The 27,810-nt window shown below is 54.0% G+C and overlaps 2 protein-coding genes across 6 annotated transcripts in view; one reads left to right on the forward strand and one right to left on the reverse strand.

The window, feature by feature from the left end:
* ACTN4 (actinin alpha 4) overlaps window positions 1–1,934 on the forward strand; it is a 70,350-nt gene extending 68,416 nt beyond the window's left edge. For all 5 annotated transcript variants that reach the window (XR_003524047.2, XM_027617469.2, XM_027617468.2 and 2 more), the window contains exons 20-21: window positions 327–485; window positions 601–1,934. Coding sequence is in view for 4 of the 5 variants with exons in the window: in XM_027617469.2 (XP_027473270.1) it covers window positions 327–485; window positions 601–759 (318 nt within the window). In the remaining variant the exon portion in view is untranslated. The remainder of the gene's footprint in view (window positions 1–326; window positions 486–600) is intronic.
* Window positions 1,935–2,238: 304 nt separating this feature from the next.
* Window positions 2,239–14,257, reverse strand: CAPN12 (calpain 12). The gene is made up of 21 exons (XM_035724899.1): window positions 14,156–14,257; window positions 13,146–13,215; window positions 12,876–12,994; window positions 12,557–12,690; window positions 10,842–11,016; window positions 9,806–9,865; window positions 9,643–9,728; window positions 9,495–9,569; window positions 8,703–8,866; window positions 8,381–8,613; window positions 8,079–8,090; window positions 7,710–7,918; window positions 7,526–7,568; window positions 7,383–7,442; window positions 6,800–6,857; window positions 6,385–6,455; window positions 6,222–6,284; window positions 5,535–5,613; window positions 2,662–2,778; window positions 2,507–2,565; window positions 2,239–2,412 (listed from the first exon to the last, which is right to left on the reverse strand). Exons 1-21 carry the CDS (start codon window positions 14,255–14,257, stop codon window positions 2,386–2,388), a joined length of 2,016 nt encoding a protein of 671 aa, XP_035580792.1. The 3' UTR covers window positions 2,239–2,385.
* Window positions 14,258–27,810: the final 13,553 nt, after the last annotated feature.

The following is a 27,810-nucleotide window of genomic DNA, read 5'->3' on the forward strand; positions in this document are numbered from 1 at the left end:
CCCTTTCTCTTTCTCTTTCTCTCTTTCTTTCTTCCCCACCCTCCAGAGCTAAGTCGTGAGCCTAGGGCTGAGGAGCGGTAGACCTGTCTTATCCATTCCCCAGCTCCCCACTTCCCAGAAACGGGGGCGGGGAGGAGCAGAGGGAGCACATCCCCAGTCGGGGCAAGTGGGGCCCTGGGCCTGGGGAAGCCTAAAGCCCTGGAGGCGTGTGCCCCCCGGGGCCGGGCCCTGCTCTCCTGGCTCCGTTCCGCGGGCCAGGCCCGGCCGGCCATCCTGCCCTGCTCAAATGCCGCCTGTCCCCCGCCCCACCCCCCGCCTCCTCGCAGGGTGATGCCGAGTTCAACCGCATCATGAGCGTGGTTGACCCCAACCACAGCGGCCTCGTGACCTTCCAAGCCTTCATTGACTTCATGTCCAGGGAGACCACCGACACAGACACGGCCGACCAGGTCATCGCCTCCTTCAAGGTCCTGGCAGGGGACAAGGTAAGCAGGGTACCTCAGAGGCATCCCGGGGTGGGGCAACAGGGAGGAGCCCTTGCAGCCAGGACTGGGCGGGTGGGGGTGGGGGTGGCCCAAAGTCCCACCCTGCCGCCCCCAGAACTTCATCACGGCCGAGGAGCTGCGGAGAGAGCTGCCCCCGGACCAGGCCGAGTACTGCATCGCTCGCATGGCGCCCTACCAGGGCCCTGACGCCGTGCCCGGTGCCCTCGACTACAAGTCCTTCTCGACAGCCCTGTACGGCGAGAGTGACCTGTGAGGCCCAACCCCCCCGCCCCACCCCCGGAGAAAGCCTGACCGCACGCCCCCTCCTCACAGCCTCCAGGAGGGGCTGGGGGAGCCCTCTGCCCTTCTCCCCGCCACGGGGGCCTCCCAGGTCTTGTTCCCCTGACTCTGTATCTATGCAAAGCACTCTGTCAGTCTTTTCTGGGGGGGTGGGGTGGGCAGGGAGGGGCTGGGGCAGGCTCTCTCCTCTCTCTTCGTCAGTCGGCCCCCTCCCCCTGGATAGGGGTGAGGGAGACGCTCGGGGTCAGCGCTTCTGGTCTGGTAAATATGTATGATGTGTTGTTTTGTTTTTTAACTCTGTGGAGGGGACAGTGGATTCCCACAGCGAAACAGGTCACCTCTAGGTCCTAGGAATGCCCTCCCCACCTCATCCCTCCTTTGCCCGCCCCCCACCCCCGCCCCCCACGAGGTCCCTTCAAGGCCTCTCACATCCAGGCCAAAGCCCTATGTGCCTTGTCCAGGAACCGCCCGGGCCTGCCATGGGCCCAGCAGAGGGTGACACAGTGCCCGACAGGGAAGAGGACCCCGCCCCTTCCCTTCTTCCCTCCCCCCCAACTTGCGATTGCCAGGAGATGGGGGCATGCAACTCGGCACCCCCCCCTTTTCTGCATCAGAGGAGTAGGGTTGGGCAGACCAGCCTCTCATCCCCAGCCAGCCCCCCCCATCTTGCTTTATCCGGACATGTGTATCTCTCAGCTTTTCTAAGGACCAAAAAACAAAAACACCACAAAACAAAAACAAAAAACCCACAAAAAAAAAAAAACCTATAAAAAGAAAGGAATTAAAAACTTTCAGAGAATTACTATTTACTTTATTAACTTACGGATTTATTATATAAATATATATTCAGCTAGCGACATACCCTCGCTGCCTCTTGCTCTCGTAACGCAGACATAGCTGATTTGCTGCCCTCCCCCCAGCCCCCTGCTGATCTTTCTCTGTTGTCTGTCGTTGGGCCTGGGTCTCTGGGGACCCTCCTGAGGTGGAGGGTGGGCTGCTGGCCTGGCTGCCTGTTAGTTGATGGGTTTTGCTCCCTTCCCCTCCCCCCCCCCTTTTTGAGTTTATTCTGATTTATTTTTTTTCTCGGTTTCTGGATAAACCACCCTTCTGGGGACAGGATAATAAAACATGTAATATTTTTAAGAAGGATTCCTGCCGTGTTCTCTCTTTCTCTTTCCTGTCTGTTCTCCGCATCTTAGGAGCGCCACGGGAGAACGTCTTGCCAGAGCAAGGCTGGGCGTGGGAGACCCCTGCCCCCGTGAGTGTGTAAACATGGGTGCCGCTGGGGACCCGCTCTGGGCCCGGCCCTGCCCCCGGCGCTGACGCGGGGGGCCTGCGCGAGAACACTGCTGTGACCGCCCCTGCTTACAGATGAGCAGGGCAAAGCGGGGAGGCGTGCGGGGACCTGCCTGGCCTCACCCCGCTGCTGAGGGCGCGGGCCAGACAGCGCCCCACGTGCCAGGCAGAGAGGCGGAGGGTGTGCTGGTGCTCAGACCCCCCCTCCCTGTGGAATAAACCCCAGTCCCGGCTGGGAGAGGAGAAAGGCGGTCCTCCTGGCATGCGTCTGCCTCCGGCCACAGGTGTTCCAGGCAGAGAGATTCTAGACGAAGGTGGCCAGCTCCACCCACTGGGGGAAAGAAGACAGCCGGCTTGAGGCAGGGGTCTCCTGGGACTCCTGCTTGGCCGCCTGAGCCGCCCCCTAGCCCCCAGCCCAGGCTCACCTGTCTGCGGGTCAGGCAGACGACCCCCTCCCCTCCTTCCAGGTGCCGGCTGCAGTGGCCTGCGCAGAGCAGGCAGGTTGAGCACGCCCTGTGGCTCGTGGGAGGGAGACACCCCCCCCCCCCCACTGGGGTCCCCGTGCCGGGGCATCGCTCACGGAAGATGCAGGTGAGCTGGGCTGCACAGGACACGAAGCACTCGAAGTCCACCCGCAGGCGGCTGTCCCGGTAGCGGCTCGTGAGGGCCTGGGTCAGCTGGTTGTTCAGGTGGAAACCTAGGGCAGGGTGCCTGTGAGCCCCAGCCCGGCTCCCCGGGGCAGGGGGAGACACACAGCTACCCCGGGGAGGGGGCTGGTCCCACCCCTCGGACCCCAGCCGTGTGGCCCGGGGCAGCTCCCTTCACTCCTCTGTGCTCCTTTTCTCACGTGACAGCCCTGACCCCACAATGTTGTGGGAAGCCGTTAGGGAACTTAGAATGGCATCTGTCACATAATGACTATATGGCCACTTTATTAGGACTTTAATCTCTGGCCGGTTTCTGCGAATGGACACTGGAGGAATTTCTGTGCAGCCAAACATTTTTGCCAGTCCCACATGGAGTCCGCTTCTTCACATCACAGACGATTTCTAAACTTTAGAAATCGCCTCTGATGAGAAATCTCAATAGGTTTTACAAAAGCCAAAAACAACAGGTCCTCCTTCGAGGTCCAGTAATCCTCCGAGACTTAAGGTTGCAGGCTGGCTCCTCCTTCCCCCACGTGTCCAGATAAACAGTTCTGCCGACGGCGTCACGGGCTTACACCGCCTCCTTAAACCCATCTGTGCCCCGGTTCTGATCTTTGTCGAGTCTGTGCCAGGGGACCCTGGCCAGAGAAGGGGCAGGAAGCCCTCAGCTGCCCCCTCAAATTCAGCTTCCTCTGACCACTCTCTGCACCGCCTGCTGCGGGGTCCTGCCTGGGATCCCCTGGGTCTTCGAGAAATCCCTCACCTGGTTTAGTAGGTCCTGGTTCCTGGCTACCCCTGCCCAGGGCCCCCACTGTCCTTAGCCGCCTGATGGCCTGCGCCGACCACACCTCGTCTACCCCCTTCCCCCTCCGGCACTTGGACCTTGGGCTCTGTCTTGCCTCCCTTGCACGTGATATTCCTTCGGCCGAGAACACTCCTACTCCTCTCACCCTGCCCCCTTCAGGAAGCCCTCTCCGAGCCCCCTGCTCTTCCCCCCCTGCAGCCTGGAGCGCCTCCTGTGTCTCCCTGTGCCTACCCCGTTCCCCACCCTGACCCCTCTGAGCTGTCACTGTCTTTGGAGGCTCTGGCCGCCTCTGGCCCGGAAGCTGTGGGAGGGGAGGGGAGGGGAGGGGAGGGAAGGGTTTCTGGCCACCGCCTAGTCCCCAGCATCAGCTGGCACAGCCAGGAGCAGAGCGGTGTTTGGGGAACGCGGGTGCCTCAGAGCGTGGCTGAGTGGCAGCAGGTCATTTTTCTTGCCGATTCCCCCACCCTGATCCTGCCCACCCTTGCCAGGGCTCTCTGGAGCCTGCTTCCTGCCTCTCCGCTCCCCAGTACTCCCTCAGTACACAGCGTGACCTCTCCTGTGCTGTCGGCTCCAGCCTCCCCACGCACCCTGACGCTGGACCTCATGGGGCTTTACTGCCTCCCTCCCCGGATCTTTCATCTCTGACCACCACCCTCCCACCTCCTCACCCCCTGCCCACCCCCCACCCCCGCCAACCCCGGCCTCTAGCCACACTGGCCCCACCCTCATTTCCAGGACCGGGCCCCTTGAAGCTGTTCCAGCAGGGCCCATGCTGCATCTCACCTCAGGGCCTTTGCACTGGCTGTTTCTTCTGTCTAGACTGCACCTGCCCCTGTGTCTCCAAGGCTCAGTCCCCTTCCTTCAGGTCTGCTCAAACGGCACCTGGATCCTACCCTGACCCCTGTGCCTCCAGCCACACATCCCCGCTCCACCATGTACACACCTGCTTTCTCTTCCCACCATAGCGTGTGTCACCATCTGACATCTGACCCAGATGTTCTACTTGTCTGTCTGCACCACCAGTGTGACACCCCCGCCCAAGAGCACTTCCTCAGTCTTGTGACTAGAATAATGCCAAGAACGTGCACCAGGTGCCCAGTAACCCCGACAAGTGGTGCCAACCTTCCATCCGCCCTCGCGCTCTCAACCTCTGCTTCTGTCCACCTGGGACTCCACTTCTGTCCCTGTGCCACACCTCCCAGCACTCTGACTCCATCTCTTCCCCCTCTGGCTTGGCCTCTTTGCTTGCACGTCTCTGGACGCTGGAGCTTCTCCCTCAGGGCCTCCCTGCCTCTCAAACTGGGTCACAGCCTGGCACACCCTCCCACCTCCCCTTGTCCGCTCCCCCCCGCTTGGCTGGGGCAGAGAAGCCCTGGGGTTGGGGCTGGGGATCTAGGAGCCCCCTCCGGTCCCAGCCCCTCGGTGCATGAACTTACTTCACTTGCTTCGATCAGGGCCCAGGAAAAGCTTTGCTCCCTGGCTCCGTCCCCTGGGTAGGATTTTGTGCTACACAGATGGGTGGGGCTGTTCTACCTCTTTCTGGAAGAACCCAGGTTTCCGAAACCTTTGCCCGGGCCCTCCGCATGCAGTCACCAGAAGCTGCGTGCCCCCCAGCGCTGAGCCCCATGGGCTGCATTCCGAAGGCTCCTCCCAGCCACCCTGGGTAGTAGCCATTTTACACTGAGGCTCACGGAGGTGGACACACCTGCCCAGGATCCCCCAGGGAGGAAGTCAGTAGAGGCAGGATTCTAACCCAAGCTCATGGGAACCCAGGCCACTTTACCACACTGCCCTGGGGGCCGGGGCCTCTCAGATACCAGCTCCCAGGCTCTCCCCATCCTCCCCCTCCAGGAGCCCCACTCCCTCTCCCAAGGGCATCCAGTAACTAACTGTGGTGCGGGCTTTGTGGATGGCGGCGGGTGAACAGCCAGCCAGGCCTGCGAGAGTTCAGAGGCTAGCAGGGGGAGCAGATCCCGTCCCCGGGACCACTCCCCAACAGACCTGCCGCATTCAGCGCCAGCCTCAGCTCGTAGGAGTTCATGGTTCCGGAGGCGTCCTCGTCAAACTTGTCGAATGTGGCCTGGGCCAGGAGGTATAGGTCAGTCCTACCCCCCCCCCCGGGGTCCCCCACGCACCCTGAAGAGGGCCAGTCAGCCTGGGTTTCCACCCCTGCTCCCTTTCTTCATGGCTTGGTGCCCTAGGCAATAGCTTTACCTCTCTCGCTCTGTAAAATGGGAATAATAGTAACAGCTAGAATAGGGTTATGAGAACAAGATGCTACCCACAAGGGAGGGCTCAGCCAACAGTGAGTATAGGGAGGCTTTGGACCATTGCCTCCTCCCAGGGATCCAGAGCAGTGGGATTTAACGCCTCCCGCTAGCAAAGGCCCCTCGGAGCGGAGGTGACTTGCCCGAGGTCACACAGCCAGAAAGGGGCTGAACCAGGAGCTGGGACTTCAAGCCAGGACCAGACCCCGTGCTTTCCGTCCCTGAGCTATTTAGTGCCCCTAGAGGGCTCACGGGGCCAGATGGGGCAAGGACATCCCAGCCAGATCCCTCCAAGGTATGATGTGGCCCACGTTCTCCTTCTCCCCTGGGGCCCTGCTAGCCCGCAGAGCACCTCTGTCCTGATCAGTAAGAGTGCCTCACCCTCCGGGAAGACGTGGCCCCACCAAACCCCCAACCTTACCTGCCACTCCAGGAGATGGCCCCAGAGCTCCTGGAAGTGGTGCAGGGTGAAGCTCTGTCCGTTCTGGGGATGGGGCATCTGGTTAAAATCCGTATCCCCAGAAGGGGGCCAGAGGCCCCGACATCCCCACCCTCCCTACCCGGGCACTGCCCCCCTCACATACCCCAAAACAGCGCAGCAGCTGCTCACAGGTCCTGAGCCCGATCTCTCCAGGGGTCTGGGCATGGGCCCTGGCTACAGGAAACAACAAAACCCTGGTACCTCCTGCGTACTAGGGAGTCCGGCTATCCCCACTGCGGGAACTGAGGCATGGGACTGCTGGTAACTAGCAGAGCAGGGATCTGAACCCAGGCAGGGGGTTTCCAAAGTCCCCTCAGGGCAGCTACACTCCCTGCCTCCCTTAGGGGAAGGGGGGGCCTTATGGGTGGCTGTGGCCTTGGCCACGAGTCCTGCCACAGGACCCACAGGTGGGAAGACAGTCAGGCTGAGTCCAGGGCTCCCGTGGCCTGACTCCTGGAAGCATCATGGATTAACACACCTAGGAGGCTCTGTGGGGTCCACCCCAGTCCCCAACTCACCAGGCTCCAGGGCAATGCTTAATAGGGTCTGGAGCTGAGAAGCGCTGAGTGCTTCCTCCTGGTCAAGGAGAGAGCCAGTGGTGAGGCCATTCACTCAGGCAGCCATTCAACACAGCTCGGGGCTGGCCCCAGTAGCATGCTGGGCAGTGCTGGGGACACAGCAGAGACCGAGAGCTCGTGGTCCAGGGGGAGAGGGAGACCTGCCCCCAGAGCGAACAGGGCTTGGGGGAGGGGGGGCGGGAAGCACTGGGCTGTGGGAGGCCACAGCCGGCCTGCAGCTGACCAGCCTGGGGGAGAATCCCGGAGGGCTTCCAGCGAAGGGCACAGGAGAAAGACAAGACCTTAGCCAGGACAGCGGAGGAGAAGGGAGAGAAGGCGGTCCAGGCGGAAGTACAGACAGGGCAAAGGCCCTGAGGCAGGAACGAGCTGTGAGCATTTTGAGAGTAGAGAGTCAGGAGGTTCAAGCACAGGGAGAAACTAAAGCAAAATGAGACCCCGAGGATGAGGAAGGGGTCCGAGGGGAGGAGGGGAGGAGGGGAGGAGGGGAGGAGGGGAGGAGGGGAAGAGGGGTGGATCCCCTCACCTCTCCTGCCAGCTCCTGAAACAGCTGCTCTAACCCCAGCTCCAGGGGAACGTAGGGGACCTGTGGGGCGGAGGGAGCTTAGTGCCGGCCCAGGGGACCCCCACCCCGCTGCGCCCCGCCCCCCCCCTCCGGAGGCCCCGCACCATGAGGGCATGCAGGTCGGCGCTGATGACGTCATCGATCTCCCTGCCAATGACAAGGGAAGCGGGGGAGTCGGGGGTGGGGCCCTGGGCCGATCCCCGCGGGCGGTCCCGGGGGGCGGGGTCCCGGGGCTCTGGCCGGCCGGGGCGGGACCCCGAGGGGCGGGCGCGGGGGACCCCGGCTCACACGGCCGTGTGGCGGCGCTCCGAGAAGACGCGCAGCGTGAAGTCGGCCTCGTCGCCGGCCCGGGCGGCGCTGGGCACCACCAGGTAGTGGCCGGGGCGCAGGCGGCAGCGGCGGCTCACGTCGCGGCGGGCGCAGAAGGGCGAGCGGTCGGCACGCAGCAGGCCCGGCAGGAGCTCGCGGCTGCGCGGGGAGTCCCACAGGCCCAGCAGCTGCGGGCCAGGGCGGCTGAGCGGCGCCGCTCGGCGCCCGGCCTCGCCCCCGCCCGCCTCCCTCCCTCCCTCCCTCCCTCCCGCCGCAGCCTGTCCGAGCCCCTGGGGGGGGGGGGCGGCCCGAGTGACCCTGCGATCCGGGGTCCCAGCTGAGACCCACCTCCTCTGGGATCTGTAAGAAGGAAGAGCAAAGCGAGTTGGGGACCGCGGTGGTGGCGGCCACCCTTCAGAGCCCCGTCCGCACCTCCTTCGCTTTTCTTCCCATCCCCCCCACCAGTACCCCTCGTTAAGCCCCTGCCCCTCTGGCCCTGGCCGGGCCCCATCTCTGACCCCTGCTGGACCCCCTCCGGTCTGTGCCCTCAAGGACCTTCTCTGTCTCTGACGCCCACCCCCTGGGCCTTCCCAGCCCCTCCGTGGCTCCCTGTTCCCCGCTGCTCCAGCTAGGCCCCCCGGGGGTCCCACCTGGAACACGTGGAAGCCCACGGTGAGGTAAGTGAGGCCCTGGGCCCTCAGTCGCCGCCGGTTGCGCTGGATGAGTGACAGAAGCACAGTGCACTTGGGGATGCGCCCCCCCCTCGCGGGGCCCCACGCTCCTGCTGCCCCCCAGCCCCCCCAGGGCCCCTCCTCATCATCCTCCTCCTCCTCATCAGGCTCCAGCAGTGTCAGTCGGAACTGGGGGTTGGTCCAGAAGGTTTCTAGCAGAGAAGAAATGGGGTTACCCCACCCGCCACAGCGCCCCCCCCCCTCCACTTGCTTGCCCCTCGGGGCACCCTCCAGGCCTCACCGGCGCCAGGCTGGCTCCCGCCTGAGTTGAAGCCACGCACCCAGCGGCCTTGGAAGGTGTGGATGTGCCAGCCGCCTCCTGCCGGGCTGGGGCCCAGCACCTCAGGGCTCAGCGAGCAGATCTGCACGGTGTTGAAGTGGCAGAGGAAGTCCTTCAGTTCCATCCTGCGCAAGGGCCAGTGGTCAGACCCTCCCCAGGGCCCCGGTCTCCCAAAGATCTCAGGACCCCCGATGGCCTCCAGATCACAACCCCCGCCAAATTCCTTAAACATCGCCAAGTGCCCCTCAGTCCACCAAACAGTACTGCGTCTCCAGAAATGACCCCCAGATCGTGGAGCCCTCCAGTCCACCCCCGCCAGATTTCTCCAAGGCCCCAGAAACGCCCAAGTAGCCAGGATCCATGCGCTTCCCCCGACCCGTCAAATTGCCTTCAGCCCCCAAATATCAAGACCCTCAGACTCTCAGTTGCCAACAAGTATCCTTCAGGCCCTCAGTGTTACCAAATCTGCAGGAAATGCCCCAGATGTCACCAAGCCTCCCACAATCGTCCTAAATATTACCCATTACCCAACCCCTTCAACCCGCCGAAGAGTACTGTGCCTCCCAGTTCCCCTGATATTGCTAATTCTTCCTTGACTCCCCCAAATAGAAGGCAACCCCAGAGTTACCACCCCAGGGACAGTTTCTTGCTCTGAACTTGTCCCCTGTCCCTTCAGGCAAGCCTCACCCCCTCCCTGCGCCCCTTTGGCCTGGCACCAGCTCAGAGGCAGGGCTGGGACCCTGGGCTACTCACCAGAACTCGCCATCCTCCTTTTTCACCAGCAGGGCATCGCGCCACTCTGCAGGGAGCGCATCCCAGCGCGGGCAGCTAGGGAGACTGGGGTGTGAGGGCTGGGCAGGGGGGTCCAAGCCCCCCACCCCACCCCCCCGATCCATCCCACCTGTCGCTCCAGGCCCCGGTCCACTCCACACGGCCCCATGGGTTCCGAAGCCTCAGCAGCCGCACCTTGGTGAAGCCCAGGGTCACCTGAGGGCGGCATGGTCAGTGCGGGGGGCGGGGTGGCACCATGACACCCCTGCAGCCCAGTCATGGGGGATACCCACCTTGTACGTGCCCGTGACTGAGTACGCATGTCCCTTCACCAGCCCGTCTTCCGTGCGGTACTCCGCCCCGATCACTCCTGGGCAGAGGACAGGGGACGGTGAGGCCGTGGTGGGGTTCAAGAGGGTGGCTGCTCTCTCTGCCCCTCACACCCCACCCCAGCCTCGTGCCACCAAAGCGCCCCAGTGAATGACACAGGCATAGGATTGGCGAGAGAGGGAAGTCGGAAACAAGACAAAAATACGTGGAGAGGACAGATACAGAGCAGGCCGACCGAAGCGAAAAGAGGCAGAGAAACCCGAAGGACAGGGAGTCACCGCCGTGAGCACAGGATTAAGTGAAGGAATTAGACCAACTCAGTGAATGACTGAGTATGTGACTGGGTCACAGATGAACGCATGACTCAAGCTGAGCCCGTGAAAAATCAATCCTAGGCCTTTTGCGGGAATTCTAAGCAGCTTTGCCTTTGCTTTTTTGTTTTTTTGTTGTTGTTTTTAAACCACTGGGGGTGGCAGGAGGGATGTGCAGCTGTGGGGGCCCCTTTTGTGCCCATGAAGGGAATGCCTGCCCAGGAGTGAAGCTAACCCAGAACCAGGAATAGGAAACCACAATCTCGGGGCGCCTGGGTGGCTCAGTCGTTAGGCGTCTGCCTTCGGCTCAGGTCATGGTCCCAGGGTCCTGGGATGGAGCCCCGCATCGGGCTCCCTGCTCCCTGCTCCGCGGGAAGCCTGCCTCTCCCTCTCCCACTCCCCCTGCTTGTGTTCCCTGTCTCGCTGTGTCTCTGTCAAATAAATAAAATCCTTAAAAAAAAAAAAGAAAAGAAAAAGAAAACCACATTCTCCACATCCACTAAGCACCTGGATTCAGTTGTGCCTGAAGCTTGTGTAGTTATGAAAGCAAATAAGTTGCCTTTTGACTTGCTCGAGTTTGCTGGGTGAGTGGACACAGACAGGAGGATGCAGGCCGCCCATCGCTCCAGCCCCGACTGTGCTCTGGCCCTGGCGGGGGGGGGGGGCGGGGTCTCCACGCCAGTCGGACTCTCACCAGGGCGGTGGCACCCACGAGGGACTCCTTGGCCAGGGCACGGCGCACGGCAGAGAAGAGGCCTGGGATGTCTTGCCTCAGGTAGATCACCTCGCCCACGCCACCCGTGAAGTCCACGAAAGCCTCATTCATGTGGCCGCCTCGCATCACTTCATAGGAGCTGTGGAGCCTGTGGGAGCAGGAGTGTCGTGGGCATGTCTGAGGCATGGACGAGCGTCTCACACACGCCTCCGGGACCTGGGGGCCTCGGTCCCCGGCTGTGGGGGGCCCAGGGACAATCCCTGACATTTGTAGACTGACATGGCTGGGGTCCACTCTGGAAGCCCTTGGAAATCGGGCCTGTGGTCCCTGGGCCACTAGAACTGTGGCCTTTGGGTGGCGGGGGGGGGGGGGTGGAATCATCAGAGAGGCTCGGTCAGAATTCTGGGCATCCTCGGGGCTAGGTCTGAAACTGAGTCTCCAGGAGACGTCTGCTCTGGGGGTGATCTCTATGGGGCTTGTCAGGGATTTCAGAGCCATAGGGTGGAGAAGAGCAAAGATTGAGTGTTCCAGGGAGTACACTCAATATTTCGGAGGTGCGGGGCGCCTGGGTGGCTCAGTTGGTTAAGCGACTGCCTTCGGCTCAGGTCATGATCCTGGAGTCCCGGGATCGAGTCCCACATCAGGCTCCCTGCTCAGCAGGGAGTCTGCTTCTCCCTCTGACCCACTTCCCTCTCGTGCTCTCTATCTCTCATTCTCTCTCAAATAAATAAATAAAAAATCTTAAAAAAAAATATTTCGGAGGTGCGGGGCGCCTGGGTGGCTCAGTCGTTAAGCAATTGCCTTCAGCTCGGGTCATGACCCTGGAGTCCCGGGATCGAGTCCCACATCAGGCTCCCTGCTCAGCAGGGAGTCTGCTTCTCCCTCTGACCCACTTCCCTCTCGTGCTCTCTATCTCTCATTCTCTCTCAAATAAATAAATAAAAAATCTTAAAAAAAAATATTTCGGAGGTGCGGGGCGCCTGGGTGGCTCAGTCGTTAAGCGTCTGCCTTCGGCTCAAGTCATGATCCCAGGGTCCTGGGGTCGCGCCCCACATCGGGCTCCCTGCTCCTCCCCCCACCACCACTTGTGCTCTCTCTCCCTCAAATAAATAAAAATCTTTTAAAAAATTTGGGAGGGCGCCTGGGTGGCTCAGTCGTTAAGCGTCTGCCTTCAGCTCAGGTCATGACCCTGGAGTCCTGGGATCGAGTCCCGCATCGGGCTCCCTGCTCAGCGGAAAGTCTGCTTCTCCCTCTGCTTCTCTCTCTCTCTCTCTCTCCCTCCCTCTGTCTCTCATGAACAAATAAATAAAATCTTTTAAAAAAAAATAAAAAATAAAAAATTTGGGAGGCGCGTTGAGTTTCTCAATGGATCAGGAGAGATCTGAGATTAGAGGTCCCCCCAGGGGATAAATCTCAGATTTAGTGGCTCCGGCGCCTGAGAGAGGACATTTCAGGCCCCTTAGGGATTGTGAGTGTTGGTGGGTCTCTAGGAATGTTTTGTGTGAAATGTCAATAGAGGGAGGTATCTGTGATTTGGAGGGAGGCCCTCAGGGGATGATGGTGTGACATTAGGGTCCTGGGCACCGTGACTTGGTTTGGGACCCTTGGCAGGGTGTCTAGAGGATCCCAGAAGCTGGGGGTCTCGGGGGTTCCCTTGCTGGCTGGTGGGGGGGTGCGGGGGTCCTTACTTGGCATAGGCCTTCTCCAACAGCGGGGCCCAGAACTCGTTCCGCTGATGCGAGCGCACGAACATCAGCTTCCCCTCACGCACGGGCAGCCTGTCGTCCACCACGACGTCCACCCAGGAGCCAAACTGCCAGAGCTGGTGGGAGGAGGCTGGGGTCCAGGCTCGGCTTCCAACCCCCCAAGCATGCCTGGACCCCACCCTCTGGCGCCCCAGCCCTGCGTACCAGTCCGAGCATTGCAGCCCCAAGGCGCCTGTGTCAACTATGAGATCCATGGCACCATGAGGGAAACTGAGGCACAAACCGAGGAACTGAGCTTTACCTGGAAGTGGAAGACACCCGCATAGCCATCTTGGAAACTCTGTCCAGGGGCGACCACCCGGCACAGGAGACGGGGATACAGAGTGAGGGAGGCAGCGGCTGCAAGAAACCAGCAGTTCCCTGGGAGGAAAGGTGAGGACAGGGTGAGGTTGGAAAGGGGGCGACTGAGGTGTAGGGAGAGGGGAGGCTGAGGGGCGGACCCAGGGGCCGAGTGGCAGGGTCCCAGCCACAGCCTGCCAGATCTGGGAGCCCAGGAGTTCGGTGGGCTTACCTAGGCGCCCCTGACACACGTCTGTTCGGCTCATGTCCTCACAGATGAACTGGGGCTCAGCGCAAAACTCCTGGGGGGGGCATGGGGGAGTCCAGGCCTCAGCCAGGAAAGGGAGGGAAGGAGCGACTGAGACGTCCGATGCCTGGGTCCCCTCCTGCCCTCACTGCTCTAGACTAATGAGCGCCTACCAACCGCAGGGGAGGCTTATAAAGCCTGTGGGCAGGCATCTGGGGCACCCCAGACCCAGCAGTCGGAACTCCCAGCCCCTCTGCCCTCAGACCGAGGAGCCCAGCCCCCCCCCCGACAGCTCCCTCCTCCCTCAGACCCCTCCCCCCCCACCCCCCCCGCCGCCAGCCCCCAGCCACACATTACATGGGGTCTCATCCATTCCACCCCTTTCGCCTTCTCGGAGTCCGGCCCCAGCTCATCATAGCCAAGGGCATCAGGGCCAGCAGGGAAGTAGGGGTCTTGGAACAGGATCCCCTCATCCAGGCAGGCTGCTCGGATGGCCTCGTATTTCTGGCCCCGAAAGGGCTTCGGGCCCCCGGTTCCAGGCCCTGCCTCTTCGCCCACCAGCTGGATGGTGACCCGCCTGCTACCACACGCCATCCGGACACTCTGGGCTCACAGGCTGGCCCCCGGCTCTTCAACCTCCTGGCTCACGGGGGTGGGGCTTCCCCTCCGTCTGAGCCCCGATGGGGGCCTTTAGGCCGCGAGGAGCCTTCCCTTGTTAATACTAATTGATGGTTTGGGGTGCCACGGAACAAGGGATGCCTCCTCAGTGGTTTCCTCCCCAGGGCGTGGGGCCTTCAGTTGTGGCCAGGGCAGCAGCTTAATGGGCTTGGCCAACAGCAGGAGGGAAGGTGGGCAGAGCTGAGGGAGGACTGGCTGCCCCCATGGGGGCGCCTGGAAGGAGGTCAGTGTGGGGGTGTGTTTCTGCCATCTTGCCCCTGCCCCTCCCTCTGTCAGGCTTGGGGGGGGGCTGCAGGGGTGGGGGGCGGCACGCTTACCCTGTGTCTCCATCTCTCCTTGTCTCTTGGTCTGCCAGTTTCTCTCTTTCCCATTGTGTCTCTCCTCTCGGTCTCGGCCTCACTGTCTCTGTCTCTGTCCATCTCTGTCTCCTTTGGTCTTCCTCGGGTGCGTTTTGGGTTTTGTTGCTCTATGTCTCCATCCCTCTCTCTGTAGCTCTTTCTGCGTGGCTGTCTCGCCCTGCACCTGCTAATGCGTGCCTCCCTGTCCGTCCCCCTGCACCTTTTCCCTGCCCTGTAGCTACTCAGGCCCCCACACCGGTCCCCCGGGGCCCGTGTGGCTCACTCCTCCTGAGCCGCCAGGACCCTGTCTCCCCCTTCCCCAACAAGGCAGACCTCAGCCTGCTGACTGTGCAGGGTCCACTCTGCACCTACCTGCCCTGCGTTGGGAGCCGGGCCCACCAGTGACCATGACCCCCGACCCTACCCCCTCGCAGCTCAGGGCCCAGTGGAGCAGTGTTTCCCCCAGAGGAAGTGGGAGCCATCGGAAGAAATGATGGAAGTAGGTCCTGAGAGGCCAGAAACTCACCAGTTTGGGTCCCAGCAGACTCCCACCCTCGGCGGGGGGCCGGGGGGGTGTCCCGTGCACGGGCAGAACCTTGTCACCTCTGTGGCAAGAGATGTCCCTTAGTCCTCTGGCGTCCTTCCCTCCAAATGGACCAAGAGATATTGTCTGAGTCCCCGGCTGGGTGGCCACCAAAAAGGGGTTATAAAACAAGCTGCCAGTTTACTCTGGGTCTCCCCTGCCTCCTCACCTAAGCCGCAAAGGACAGAGTGTTCCTGCTTCACCAAGTAAGGCTGTACCTGAGCCATTTAAAAAAATATCTACCTAAAACACTCTCATGAGGGGCACCTGGGTGGCTCAGTCAGCTGAGCGGCAGACTCTTGATGCTCAGGTGGTGATCTCGGGGTCCTGGGATCGAGCCCCACATTGGGCTCCAGGCTCAGCGGGGAGTCTGCTTCTCTCCCTCTCCCTCTGCTCCTCCCCACCGCTCTTGCGCACTCTCTCAAATAAATGAATCTTAAAAAAATAAAAATAAAACACTACCATGAAAATGAAAAGCCCCACTCCTGGGGACAGCAGATATGTTACACAGATAATAAACAGCAAATGCTTGCTATTTACGGGGCACTTTGCACCAGGCACCATGCCTGGTGCTTCACAATTATCTCATTTAATCATCCCGTGAACCTTGAGTGGGACCTCAGTCCGCTCTAGCCGCTGTAGGAAGTACTACGGATGGGGGCAGACGTTTCCGACCGATGGAGCCGGAGAGTTCCAGATCCCGGTGTCAGCGCGGTGAGGTTCCGGAGAGAGCTCGCTTCCAGGTGGGCCAGTGGCCACCTGCCTGCTGTGACTTCCCAGGGCAGGGGGGCGGGAGAGAGGGAGAGAGGGAGAGAGGTTGAGAGGGAGGGAGGGAGGAAAAGATGGGGGGAGGGGGGAGGGGAGGGGGGAGGGGAGGGGGGAGGGGGGAGGGGAGGGGGAGGGGAGGGGGAGGGGAGGGGAGGGGAGGGGGAGGGGGAGGGGAGGGGAGGGGAGGGGGGGAGGGGAGGGGGGAGGGGAGGGGGGAGGGGGCTACGCTGGAGTCTCTTCCTCTTCTTATAAAGGCACTACTCCCATCTTGAGGGGGAGGGGAGGTCCCGCCCTCAAGGTCTCATCCAAGCCTAATCACCTCCTTAAAGGCCCCACCCCTTAATACCATCATATGGGGGGTTGGGGCTTCAACACAGGAATTCCGGGGGGACACAAACCCAGTCCATAGCAAGTGGCAAGGTTTACAGATGAGAACGCTGAGGCACAGAGGAGTGGGGTGCTTCTTCTACGCTCTTACAGTTACAGAATCAGGATTTGAATCTGAGGGTCTGGCTTACCGATTATACTATATTGCCCCTCAAAAGATTAGTATTCGGGGGGCACCTGGGTGGCTCATCTGGGTTAAGCATCTGCCCTGGGCTCGGGTCATGATCTCAGGGTCCTGGGGTCGAGCCCCGCCTCGGGCTCCCTGCTCAGTGGGGAGCCTGCTTCTCCTTCTGCCCCTCCCCCCACTCATGCTCTCTCACTCTCTCACTTGCTCTCTCTCCGTCTCTCAAATAAATAAAATCTTTAAAAAAAAGATTAGTGTTCGGAATCTATAAAGAGCCCTGATAAACGAACCACAGTTGACTCAATAGAAAATGGGCAGAAGACATGAATAAGCAATCACAGAATCAGTGTCCAATAAGCATATGAAAAAAACCTGCTCCTAATTAAGACCACCTGAAATACCACCACGCCCACTACATTAGGAAGAAAGTTAAGAAACCTGAAAATAGCCAGGGTTGGCAGGGACGAGGAGCAACAGACATGGACGCAGAGTCGTAACTTGGTCCACTTTGGAAGGCCAACTGGCATTCCCTGGTAAATGCCTACCCCATGACACAGCGATCCCACTCCCAGTTACGTATCTACTAAGGACATGCACGGGGCACCTGGCTGGCTCAGTCAGTTAAGCTTCTGACTCATGATTTCCAATCGGGTCCTGATCTCATGGGTCATGAGATCGAACCCTGCGTCGGGCTCAGTGCTCAGAAGCGAGTCTGCTTGGGATTCTCTCTCTCCCTCTCTCTGTGTCCCTCCTGTCACATGCTCTCTCTCTTTCTCTCAAATAAATAAATCTTTAAAAAAATAATAAATGCATGTACACTTGTCCCAGGAGACCTGTACAAAAATGGTCACGGCACCGTGGTTTGTAATAGCAAAAAAAAAAAAAAAAAAAACTCAAAATATCCATTGTCAACAAAAAGAGAAAGTCATGTTGTATTCATACAAGGGAAGATTACACAGAAGTGAATATTGGATGAACTGCAGTTACAACATGGGTGAATTTTGGAAACGTACCATTGAATGAAAAAGCAAGCCTCACGGGACGCCTGGGTGGCTCAGTTGGTAAAGCATCTGCCTTCAGCTCAGGTCATGATCCCGGGGTCCTGGAGTTGAGTCCCACGTCCGGCTCTCTGCTTGGTGGGGAGCCTGCTGCTTCCCCTGCTTGTGCTTTCTCTCTCCCTGGCAAATAAATAAAATCTTAAAAAAAAGAAAAAAAAAGCAAGCCTCAGAAGGATACCCACGGTATACTATTCACTAAAAAAGTACTTTTTGTTACGGAAAAATGAAAACATCAACAAAAGTAGACAGAATGGTATGATGAACCCCACGTCCCTATCACCCAGCTTCAATAATTATTAACTCATGGAAATCCAGCTTCACTTATACCCCACCCCTCCCCGCCCCTCTTGTATAAATTTGAAGCAAATCCTAGACTTCATTTCATTCCCTCAGTAAATATTTTTTTTTGAGAGGGAGAGGGAGAAGCAGACTCCCTGCTGAGCAGGTTGCCCAACCCAGGACCCTGAGATCACCACCTGGGCCAGGAGGCAGACGCTGAACTGACTGAGCCACCCAGGTGCCCCTCCCTCAGTAAATGTTTCAATACATCACTCTAAAATGTTCTTTAACTCTTAAAGAACACCATAACCCAAATACCATTGTCACACCAAAAAAATTAACAATAATTCCTTTTTTTTTTTTAAGATTTTATTTATTTATCTGACAGAGAGAGCGAGAGCAGGAACACAAGCACGGGGAGTGGGAGAGGGAGAAGCAGGCCTCCCGCGGAGCAGGGAGCCCGATGCGGGACTCGATCCCAGGACCCCGGGATCATGACCTGAGCCGAAGGCAGACGCCCAACGACTGAGCCACCCAGGTGCCCAACAATAATTCCTTAATATCACCAAATATCCAGTCGGTATGCACATTTCTCTCTCATGAATGTCATAAAATTAGTAATGTCTTGCAGTCTGGACCCAAATAAGATGGATTTACTGCAATTGATTGACATGTCTCTTTATTCATTTGAGATACAGAGAGAGAGAGAGAGAGAGAGAGAGAGCATGAGCAGGGAGAGAGGCAGAGGGAGAGGGAGAAGCAGGCTCCCCGTGGAGCAGGGAGCCCGATGCAGGGCTCGATCCCAGGACCCTGGGACCATGACCTGAGCCGAAGGCAGACGCTTAACCATCTGAGCCACCCAGGCGCCCCGATTGACATGTCTCTTAAATCTCTTTTAATCTACGAGTTCGTTCTTTCAGCTCTCTCTTTTTTTTCTTACAGTTTTTGGCTGAACACCTCAATTGTCCCAGAGACTTTGCCAAGGTCTGGGTGTGGCTGATGTACCCCCTAGTGGCATTTCCCATGTACCTCTCTCTCCTGTAACCCCTGTAACTGGGCATGAAATCTAGATGCTTATCGGTTGCAGGCTCCGTTTTTCCACAAATGACAGCCTAGGAGGTGTTTGGCTTTTCCATCTGGTTGTCTCTGATGCTAAGCAGCGGGTGTTCGCTGCCTACGGGTGCTGATGCCAGATGGGGATTGCGAAATGGTGACATTCTACTTCTGTCATTTCATTTTCCTGTGGTGGCTGGAATATGATATAAAGGAACACTTTCCCTTATCTGCTGAGGTACAGTTCATAAAAGAGAGACTGGGGCCGCCTGGGTGGCTTAGCCTTAACCAACTGCCTTTGGCTCAGGTCATGGTCCCTGGGTCCTGGGATCGAGCCCTGCATCGGGCTCCCTGATCAGCAGGGAGCCTACTTCTCCCTCTCCCTCTGCTTCTCCCTCTCCCGCTGCCCCCCTCCCCTCCCACAGCCCCCCTGCTTGTGTTCGCTCTCTCTAGTGTGCTCTCTGTCTCTCTCTCAAATAAACAAATAAAATACTTGAAAAAATTAAAAAAAATTAAAGAGAGACAGGATGCTTCCTTGATTCTTTCCTTCTATTTACCAGTTATTAGAGGGCATGGCTTTTTTTTTAATATTTGTCAGAATTCTTTTTGAGAGGTTTTGTTGTAACAAATTACTGAGTAGTGAGGTTGTGTGAGGGGAAAGCCTTACCTCCAATTCTTGGCAGCTACTGATACCTCCCCCAAAGAACTGATATCTGAACATGACACATTGGCTTACGTCAATTAGCGCCCAGAGGCGAGTGTGCTGGAGAACGAAGCCCACACTGAGGGATGCAGAGCTGAGACTTTGCCCAGCCTAGACTTGCTAGAGACAAAGCAGTCGCTGATGATGACTCATAGCAGGCAGGGACAAGAATGGTCTCCCAACCTGTCTTGTAGGTTTGACGAAGTCCCAGCAGGCTACATCCTTCTAGATGCTCTGAACTCAACCTTTCATGAAAGGTTCATTTGAGGTGCACCTGACCGCATCCTTGAGGACCCTATTCAATTAGCATTTTGGCTGGTGTCAAGCAACCAGAGTCCTGCTGGAGTCATGCACTGATCATAGGATCATTTAGAACTCATGCCTTGGGCACCATTCCTGAAGGTGAGCAATGAAAGGTCACTAGATTCTTATACACTGTTCAAACGAGGGTGGGAAGTATCTGAAATATTTTAGCCAACATTGCATGTCACCAATTTCACCAATAACAGCCCATTTTTAACACACATTATGCTAATTTTTAAAAGATTTATTTATTTATTTTTTAATTTTATTTATTTGAGAGAGAGAGAATGAGAGATAGAGGGCACGAGAGGGAAGAGGGTCAGAGGGAGAAGCAGACTCCCTGCTGAGCAGGGAGCCCGATGTGGGACTCGATCCCGGGACTCCAGGATCATGACCCGAGCCGAAGGCAGTCGCTTAACCAACTGAGTCACCCAGGCGCCCGATTTATTTATTTTAAAGAGAGAGAGAGAGCACACGTATGCGCTTGAGGAGGGGGAGGAGCAGAGGGAGAAGGAGAGAGAATCTCCAGCAGACTCCCCGCTGACCGAGGAGCCCCAGACGAGGCCGATCTCACAACCTGAGATCACATCCTGAGCCGAACCCAAGACTCAAATGCTTAACCGACTGAGTCACCCAGGCACCCCAATAATTTTTTTAAGTAAACTCTATGTCCAACATGGGGCTTGAACTCATGACCCTGAGACCAAGAGTCGTATTCATTACCAACTGAGCCAGCCACGCGCCCCCACTGAGCTAATTGTTAATAAGCCATTCAACGTACAAATGAAAACTCACTTTTTTTTTTCTTAAGTAGGCTCCACACCCAGCATGGAGCCCAACACAGGGCTTGAACTCACGACCCTGAGATCAAGACCTGAGCTGAGATCCAGAGTCGGTTAACACATTTAACCAACCGAGCCACCCAGGCGCCCCCAAAACCCATTTCTAACATTCTCATACTAATGAATGAAGTCTCTGGTGTTTCTCAAAGGTAACTAGTTGAAGCTCTTGTAGTAATTGCCTATTTGGCTTTTCATCAGATGCTGGCTGACTATTCTGGAAGTATGTTTTCCAGCTTAGGCTGCCTGAGGGGCTCCTGGAGTGTACCTAATGCCTCACATCTTTGTATCATCCTGTGTCTTAGGTTGAGGTCCTTAGAAACCCAGAGACAAAGGGCTGCATGCAGAAGGGCTATTGCAGAGTGGCCTCAGGCGACACCCCAAAGGGAAGTGAAGGGGGCAGGATTGGGCTGCGGGACAAGGCGACACACAACTTGGTTGAGACAAGCCTCAGACAATGCTATGCGGAAATTTGGAGCTGGGGTGGCCGCCCAGACTTGTCCCCAGTGGAAGCAAGGCGGTCAGGGCTTTGGATCCCAGTTAGCATCTGGTCACTGGTGTGGGCCACTCCCTGGAAAGGGCATGACATTAGGTGAGGCTGTTCTCCGTGACAGAGGGCACATCCAGGGAGGGACACAGCCGCAAGACACAGCAGCCCAAAGCCCAGCATTTCCTAGCTCTGTCCACTGAGGGGGCCCGTATGGGGAACTTCTCCATAGGTTTGTGATTATTTCCAAATCAGAACAAATAGTAAAACAATTGCATTGATTATAGAGAGGGCTGGTTTTTGTCCTTTCCACGCTGCTTTGGTGGCCTAATAGAGCCCAAATACTGGGAAAGGAGAGGCAAAGAATAATAATAAAAGCCAAAATTGTATCAACAAAAACTGGAATGAGTTACTGGGAAGAAAGAATAATTATATCATCTCCCTCGTATTACCTGGGGAGAATTAACAGATAACATTTAATTCTTGACATCGTTAATTAAGTAACCACAGGTTCAAGTACGGGCTTAAAAAAATCTATATGTGTCAACTATCTTCAAATAAAGAAAAAGAGGGACACCTGGCTGGCTCAGTTGGCAGAAGGAGCGACTCTTGATCTTGGAGTTCTGGGTTTAAGCCCCATGTTGGGTATAGAGATTACTTAAAAATAAAATCTTTTTTAAAATTTTTATTTATTTGACAGAGAGTGAGAGACCACAAGCAGGGGGAGCAGCAGAGGGAGAGGGATGTGGGGCTCGATCCCAGGACCTGTGGAAGGCAGACACTTAACTGACTGAGCCACCCAGGTACCCCAAAAATTAAATCTTAAAAAAAAAAAGAAAAGAAAGAGAAAAATCTGTAATCATTAGTGGGATAAAAACAGGACATATAACTTCCAAATGAGTAGAATAGTTTAAAAAGAAGAAAGAAAATACAATCCATTGGCAAAGGTCAAAAAACAAAGGAAAACACCGGAAATCATACAAAATAAAAACAGAAAGGATGAGACAATGACCAAAGTAAAGCCAAGTCTACCAGTTCTAACAAAGTTATGCAAATGTGTAAAACTTACTAGAGCAAGTAAACAAACCAACTCAATTCTATGTACTGGCATCAGAACATTCTCCAAAGAAACAATCTGATTAAAAAATGGACACAGGGGCGCCTGGGTGGCTCCGTTGGTTAAGCGACTGTCTTCAGCTCAGGTCATGATCCCGGGCTCCTGGGATCGAGCCCCACATCGGGCTCCCTGCTCGGCGGGAAGCCTGCTTCTCCCTCTCCTACTCCCCCTGCTTGTGTTCCCTCTCTCGCTGTCTCTCTCTCTCTGTCAATTAAATAAATAAATAAAATATTTAAAAAAATAAACAATGGACACAGGACCTGAATAGACATTTTTCCAAAGAAGACATGCAGATGGCCAACAGACACATGAAAAGATGCTCACCATCACTCCTCATCAGGACACAAATCAAAACACAATGAGATGTCACCTCACACCTGAGAAAATGGCCAAAATCAACAACACAAGAAACAACAGGTGTTGGCGAGAATGTGGAGAAAAGAAACCTTCATGCACTGTTGGTGGGAATGCAGACTGGTGCAGCTACTCTGGAAAACAGTATGGAGGTTCCTCAAAAAATTAAAAATAGAAATACCATTGATCCAGCAATTCCACCTCTGGGTATTTATCCAAAGATAATGGGGTGCCTGGGTGGCTCAATTGGTTAAGCATCTGCCTTCGGCTCAGGTCATGATTCTGGGGTCCTAGGACAGAGCCCCAAGTCAGGCTCCCTGCTCAGCAGGGAGTCTGCTTCTCCCTCTCCCTCTGCCCCTCCCCCACTTGTGCACGCTCTCACTCTCTCAAATAAATAAATAAAATATTTTTATTTTTACGATTTTTATCCCCCAATAAATAAAATAATTAAAATAATAAAAATTTTTAAGATTTTATCTGCCTCAATAAATAAAATCTTTAAAAAAAAGATAATGAAGACACTAACTCAAAAAGATATCTGCACCCCCATATTCATTCAGGTCATAATCCCAGAGTCCCTGGATCGAGCCTGCATCAGGCTCCTGCTCAGCAGGGAGTCGGCTTCTCCCTCTGCCCTTCACCCTGCTTGTGTTTTCTCTCTCTCTTAAATAAATCAATAAAATCTTTAAACAAACAAAAACATGTTTAAAAACCCAAGCTCATAGAGAACAGATTGGTGCTGGTCTGAGGTGGGGAGTGGGAGGGGTGGGCAAAATAGGTGAAGGGCGTCAAAAGGTACGAACTTCCAGTCATAAAATAAGTTAAGTCCCAGGGGCGTAATGATATTTTATTGCCTATTTGTAAGTTCTTAAGAAAGTAAATCTTAGGGGTGCCTGGGTGGCTCAGTTGGTTAAACGTCCGACTCTAGATTTTGCTCATGGGTGATCTACTGGGTCCTGGGATCAAGCCCCACACTGGGCTCTATGCTCAGCAGGGGGTCTGCTTGAGATTCCCTCTCTCTCTCTCCCCCCCTCTGCCCCTCCCTCCACTCCCTCTCTCTCTAAAATAAATAAATAAATCTTAAAAAAAAAGGAAAGTAAATCTTAAAAGTTCTCATCAAAAGAAAAAAGATCTATGACTCTGTATGGTGATGGATGTTAACTAGACTTATTGTGATAATCATTTCACAATATATGTAAATATGGAATCACTGAAACACTTGAAACTAATATAATGCTATACGTCAACCATACCTCAATTTTAAAAAACAGGACCTAAGACCTCATCTAGTTCTGCTCCCCAAAATAAATAAAATCTTGAACAAGAATATAATTTTAAAATAATAATAATAAAGTAAAATACATACCAAAAATCTAGAGCTTTCTCGTAAGTTACTGGCTTCTAATAAAAATGACTCTATTGGGGCTCCTGGGTGGCTCAGTTGGTTAAGCCTCCAACTCTTGATTTCCGTGGGGTGATGACCTCAGGGTATTGATCTCAGGGTCAGGAGATGGAGCCCAAGTGGGGCTCTGGCTCATTGGGGAGTCAGCTTCTCTCCCTCTCCCTCGGCCCCTCCACTCTGCTCATGCGCACTCTCTCTCTAAAATAAATAAATAAATAAATCTTTTTAAAAAATGACTATCGTTTTACAACTTTATTGACTTCTGCAATGCTGATATCTAAAGATAATGACACAGGGGTGCCTGGCTAGCTCAGTTGGTGGAGCTCTAGTGATTCTTGATCTTGGGGTCGTGACTCTACACATTGGGTGTAGAGATTACTTAAATAAATAAAACTTAAAAAAATAAAAAAATGACACAATTTTTGAGGTTATAACACCTATGTGAGAAAAACAGCTATGTTTTCCCCCCCACAATGATAAATATAGTAACTCTAAACTTGGTAACCCTGTGTGTGCTTGCTTTTTTTTTTTTTTTTTAAGAGATCAGTGTTGCTTTTTTTTTTTTTTTTTTTTTTTTTTTGACAGAGAGAGACACAGCGAGAGAGGGAAGTGGGAGCGGGAACAAGCAGAGGGAGTGGGAGAGGGAGAAGCAGGCTTCCTGTGGAGCAGGGAGCCCGATGCGGGGCTTGATCCCATGACCCTGGATCATGACCTGAGCCGAAGGCAGACGCTTAACGACTGAGCCACCCAGGCGCCCCGTGTGCTTTCTTTTAAAAGCGTGTTGTATATTTCATTTGGCAAGCCAGTCCTTCTAAAACCTGAACTCCCTTGCAATCCATCTTTTCAAGCAAAATGTTTTTCTTTTTCTTTGCTGAAAAGAAAATAGAAGTTTTGAATAATATAAATTAATAAGGTTAATTTAATAGCTATATATATATTTTTTCAAGCATCTATCAAACATTTACAAAAACTCAATTTTAAAAATAACAAGCAGAGGAAAAAATAAAATAAAATAACAAGCAGAGGCGCCTGGGTGGCTCAATCTGTTGGGTGGCTGACTCTTGGTTTCCGCTTAGGTCAAGATCTCAGGGTTGATAGATTGAGCCCCATGTGGGCTCCAGGCTCCGTGCTCAGCAGGGAGTCTGCTCAAGATTCTCTCTCTCTCCCTCTCCCTCTGCCCCTCCCCCTGCTTGCCTGTGCTCTCTCTATCTCAAATAAATAAATAAAATACTTAAAAAAAATAAGCAGGAGCACCTGGCTGGCTCAGTCAGTGGAATATGTGACTCTTGATCTTGGGGCCATGAGTTTGAGCCCAAGTTGGGTGCAGAGATTACTTTAAAAAAGAAAAAAAAAAAAAACGGGTCACCTGGGTGGCTCAGTAGGTTAAGTGACTGCCTTCAGCTCAGGTCATGATCCTGGAGTCCTGGGATCAAGCCCCACATCGGGGGGGGGGGGGGGTCCCTGCTCAGCAGGGAGTCTGCTTCTCCCTCTGACCCTCCTCCTTCTCACACTGTCTCTCATTCTCTCTCAAATAAATAAATAAAATCTTAAAAAATAATAAAAAATAAAATTCTTTAAAAAAATAAAAAAGAAAAAGAAAGAAAAGAACAAGCATTGTATAGGGATTTGTTAACAATAGATAAATTCCAGTTACAATCAGGAAAAGACAATATGGCTACCCTCACTATCATTCTGGAAATATTAGACATTGTAATAAGATATAAAGGAGACGTAACACATATAGTGATTGCAATAGAATTAGAAATTAGCAAAAATTAGGAAAGCAGAAATCTGACAAAATTCAGAAATTTAAAAACACTCATAACTTACATAGGTGAAGAGAGATAATTACAGACTATCTACAAAACAATGCATATAATTAAAACACTATTGTCAGAATATATTATACTCAGATATGTCAATAGACTTAAATTATTTTGTTATTAAATAAGAAAGCATGAAGCAGTAAACTAAATATATGTAAGTTTTTAAATACAACAAAATAGGTGGAAAAAAATAAACACAAAAGTAAATAAATTAGAGACTCAGAGAAGCAATAAAATGGATACAGGCACTGTTGTACACTGAAAATTACAAACTATTGTTGAAAGAAATTAAAGAAGATCTCAGGGGGGCGCCTGGGTGGCTCAGTCGTTAAGCGTCTGCCTTCGGCTCAGGTCATGATCCCAGGGTCCTGCGATCGAGCCCCGCATCGGGCTCCCTGCTCCGCAGAGAGCCTGCCTCTCCCTCTCCCTCTCCCCCTGCTTGTGTTCCCTCTCTCGCTGTCAAATAAATAAAATCTTTAAAAAAAAAAAAAGATCTCAGGAAATGGGAAGATATCCTGTGTTCATGGATTCAAAGACTTCATATTGTTCAGATGGCAATACTCCCCAAATTAATCTACTGTTTCAATACAATATATCAAAATCACAACTGATTTTTTTTTTTGAGAAGCTGACAAGGTAATTCTGAAGTTTATTTGGAAAAATATACAAAACAATTTTGAAAAAGAAAAAAGCTAAAGGACTCTAAGTTTCCAATTTCAAAATCACAGTAATCAAGACAGTGATATTGGGATAAGCACAGACATGTAGATAAATGGAACAGAACTGAAGGTCCAGAAATAAATACATACACCTATGATCAATTAAATATCGATGAGTGTGTCAAGACAACGCAATGAGGAAAGAACAGTCTTTTCAACTGGAAATCCATGTGCAAAAAAATAAAGTTGAGCCCCAATTTCACAACATACACAAAAATTAATTCAAATGGTTTATCTATATTTATTTGAAATGACAAACAGAAAGTTTTAAGTACAACACAAACTTTAATTTTTCCTGAGCTGTTTATAAGTTGCCAACATGCTGCATTTTCACTTTCAAATTTTCTTCTTTCTTTTTCTCTTTTTCTTCTTTTTTCTTTCTTTTCTTTCTTCTCTCTCTCTCTTTCTTATTTTATTTATTTAGAGATGCCTGGGTGGCTCAGTTGGTGAAGCCTCTGCCTTCAGCTCTGGTCCAGATCCCAGGGTCCTTGCTCAGCAGGGAGCCTGCTTCTCCCTCTGCCTGCAACTCCCCCTGCTTGTGCTCTCTTTCTCTCTCTGGCAAATAAATAAATAAACTTTTTTTAAAAGAGATAAACTGAGGTATATTAAACGTTTAAAAAAAGATTTTATTTGACAGAGAGTGAGAGAAGGAGAGAGAGAGAGAGCACAAGCAGGGGGCGCAGCAGAGGAAGAGGGAGAAGCAGGCTCCCCTCTGAGCCCGGAGCCGGAACGTGGGACTCGATCCCAGGATCCTGGGATCATGACCTCAGCCGAAGGCAGACGCTTAACCGACTGAGCCACCCAGGCGCCCTTCAGATACTTTCTTAATATGTAGTAATATTTTGTATAAACATGAACAGTCTCCACAATATACACGGTAAGACAGAAGTGAAAATCAGGAAATTAACACGGATGAATCACTATCATCCAACCTAGTTTACCAGTTCTGCCAACACTGCCTACCTTTCACTGTCCTTTTCCAAATTTGTACCCTGTGGGTAGGTACAAATTTTTTTTTAAATGTTCAAAAAGTACATGAACGGACAAATGAAATAAAAATTAATTCATTTAACAAAGAGCCCTGGTATAACAATGGATGTTAGATTTCTCTCTCAGGTCTCCCACCGGGAGAGGAAGACCCCTCATGCCTCGGCCCACCCAGAAATATACAAAGAAGAGCCCAGAATGAAGAGGGGCTTCTCCGGGATGAAGCTCGGAAGTACAGAGAAAAGTTCGGTCTTGGAAGCATTCGAATTCGCCCAGATTTCGAGGTCACACAGAATTTTGCATCTTCAGAGGAAAACAAGGTAACGCACCCTCGCTCCCACGCCAACTGCCGAAATTGCAGCATCCGCAGAGGCCACGGGGAGGCGACGTGTCCTACATCTCGCAGGGATCCCAGGCCCGGAACCCCAACAAATCCCTCCAGGGGCGTGGCTTCCGACTTTCCTGAGACTCCCCGCCAGGGCCCAAACCGCAGTGAGGGAAACTTGCCAGCCGACCCGATCCATCTCACAATTAGGAACACGGCTATTGCAGAGTGTCGCGCTCACGGAGTCACGACCTCCCTCCAACCACAGCCATTAGGTGACGAGCAGCCACCTACCTATCAGAAACGCACCGCCTAGCGGT

Source organism: Zalophus californianus, chromosome 17 (genome assembly GCF_009762305.2).
Source record: "Zalophus californianus isolate mZalCal1 chromosome 17, mZalCal1.pri.v2, whole genome shotgun sequence".
NCBI lineage: Eukaryota > Metazoa > Chordata > Mammalia > Carnivora > Otariidae > Zalophus > Zalophus californianus.

Bases quoted from the DNA above. Each gene is read 5' to 3' on its own strand.
- CAPN12 (XM_035724899.1), bottom strand. From the start codon at position 14,257: ATGGACAGAGACAGAGACAGTGAGGCCGAGACCGAGAGGAGAGACACA. The intron at 7,443-7,525 runs GTGCGGGGCCTC...TCCGCCCCACAG, and splicing joins CCGACCTGCATGCCCTCATG to GTCCCCTACGTTCCCCTGGA. The intron at 2,413-2,506 runs GTGAGCCTGGGC...TCTTTCCCCCAG, and splicing joins TCTGCCTGACCCGCAGACAG to TGGGTGGAGCTGGCCACCTT.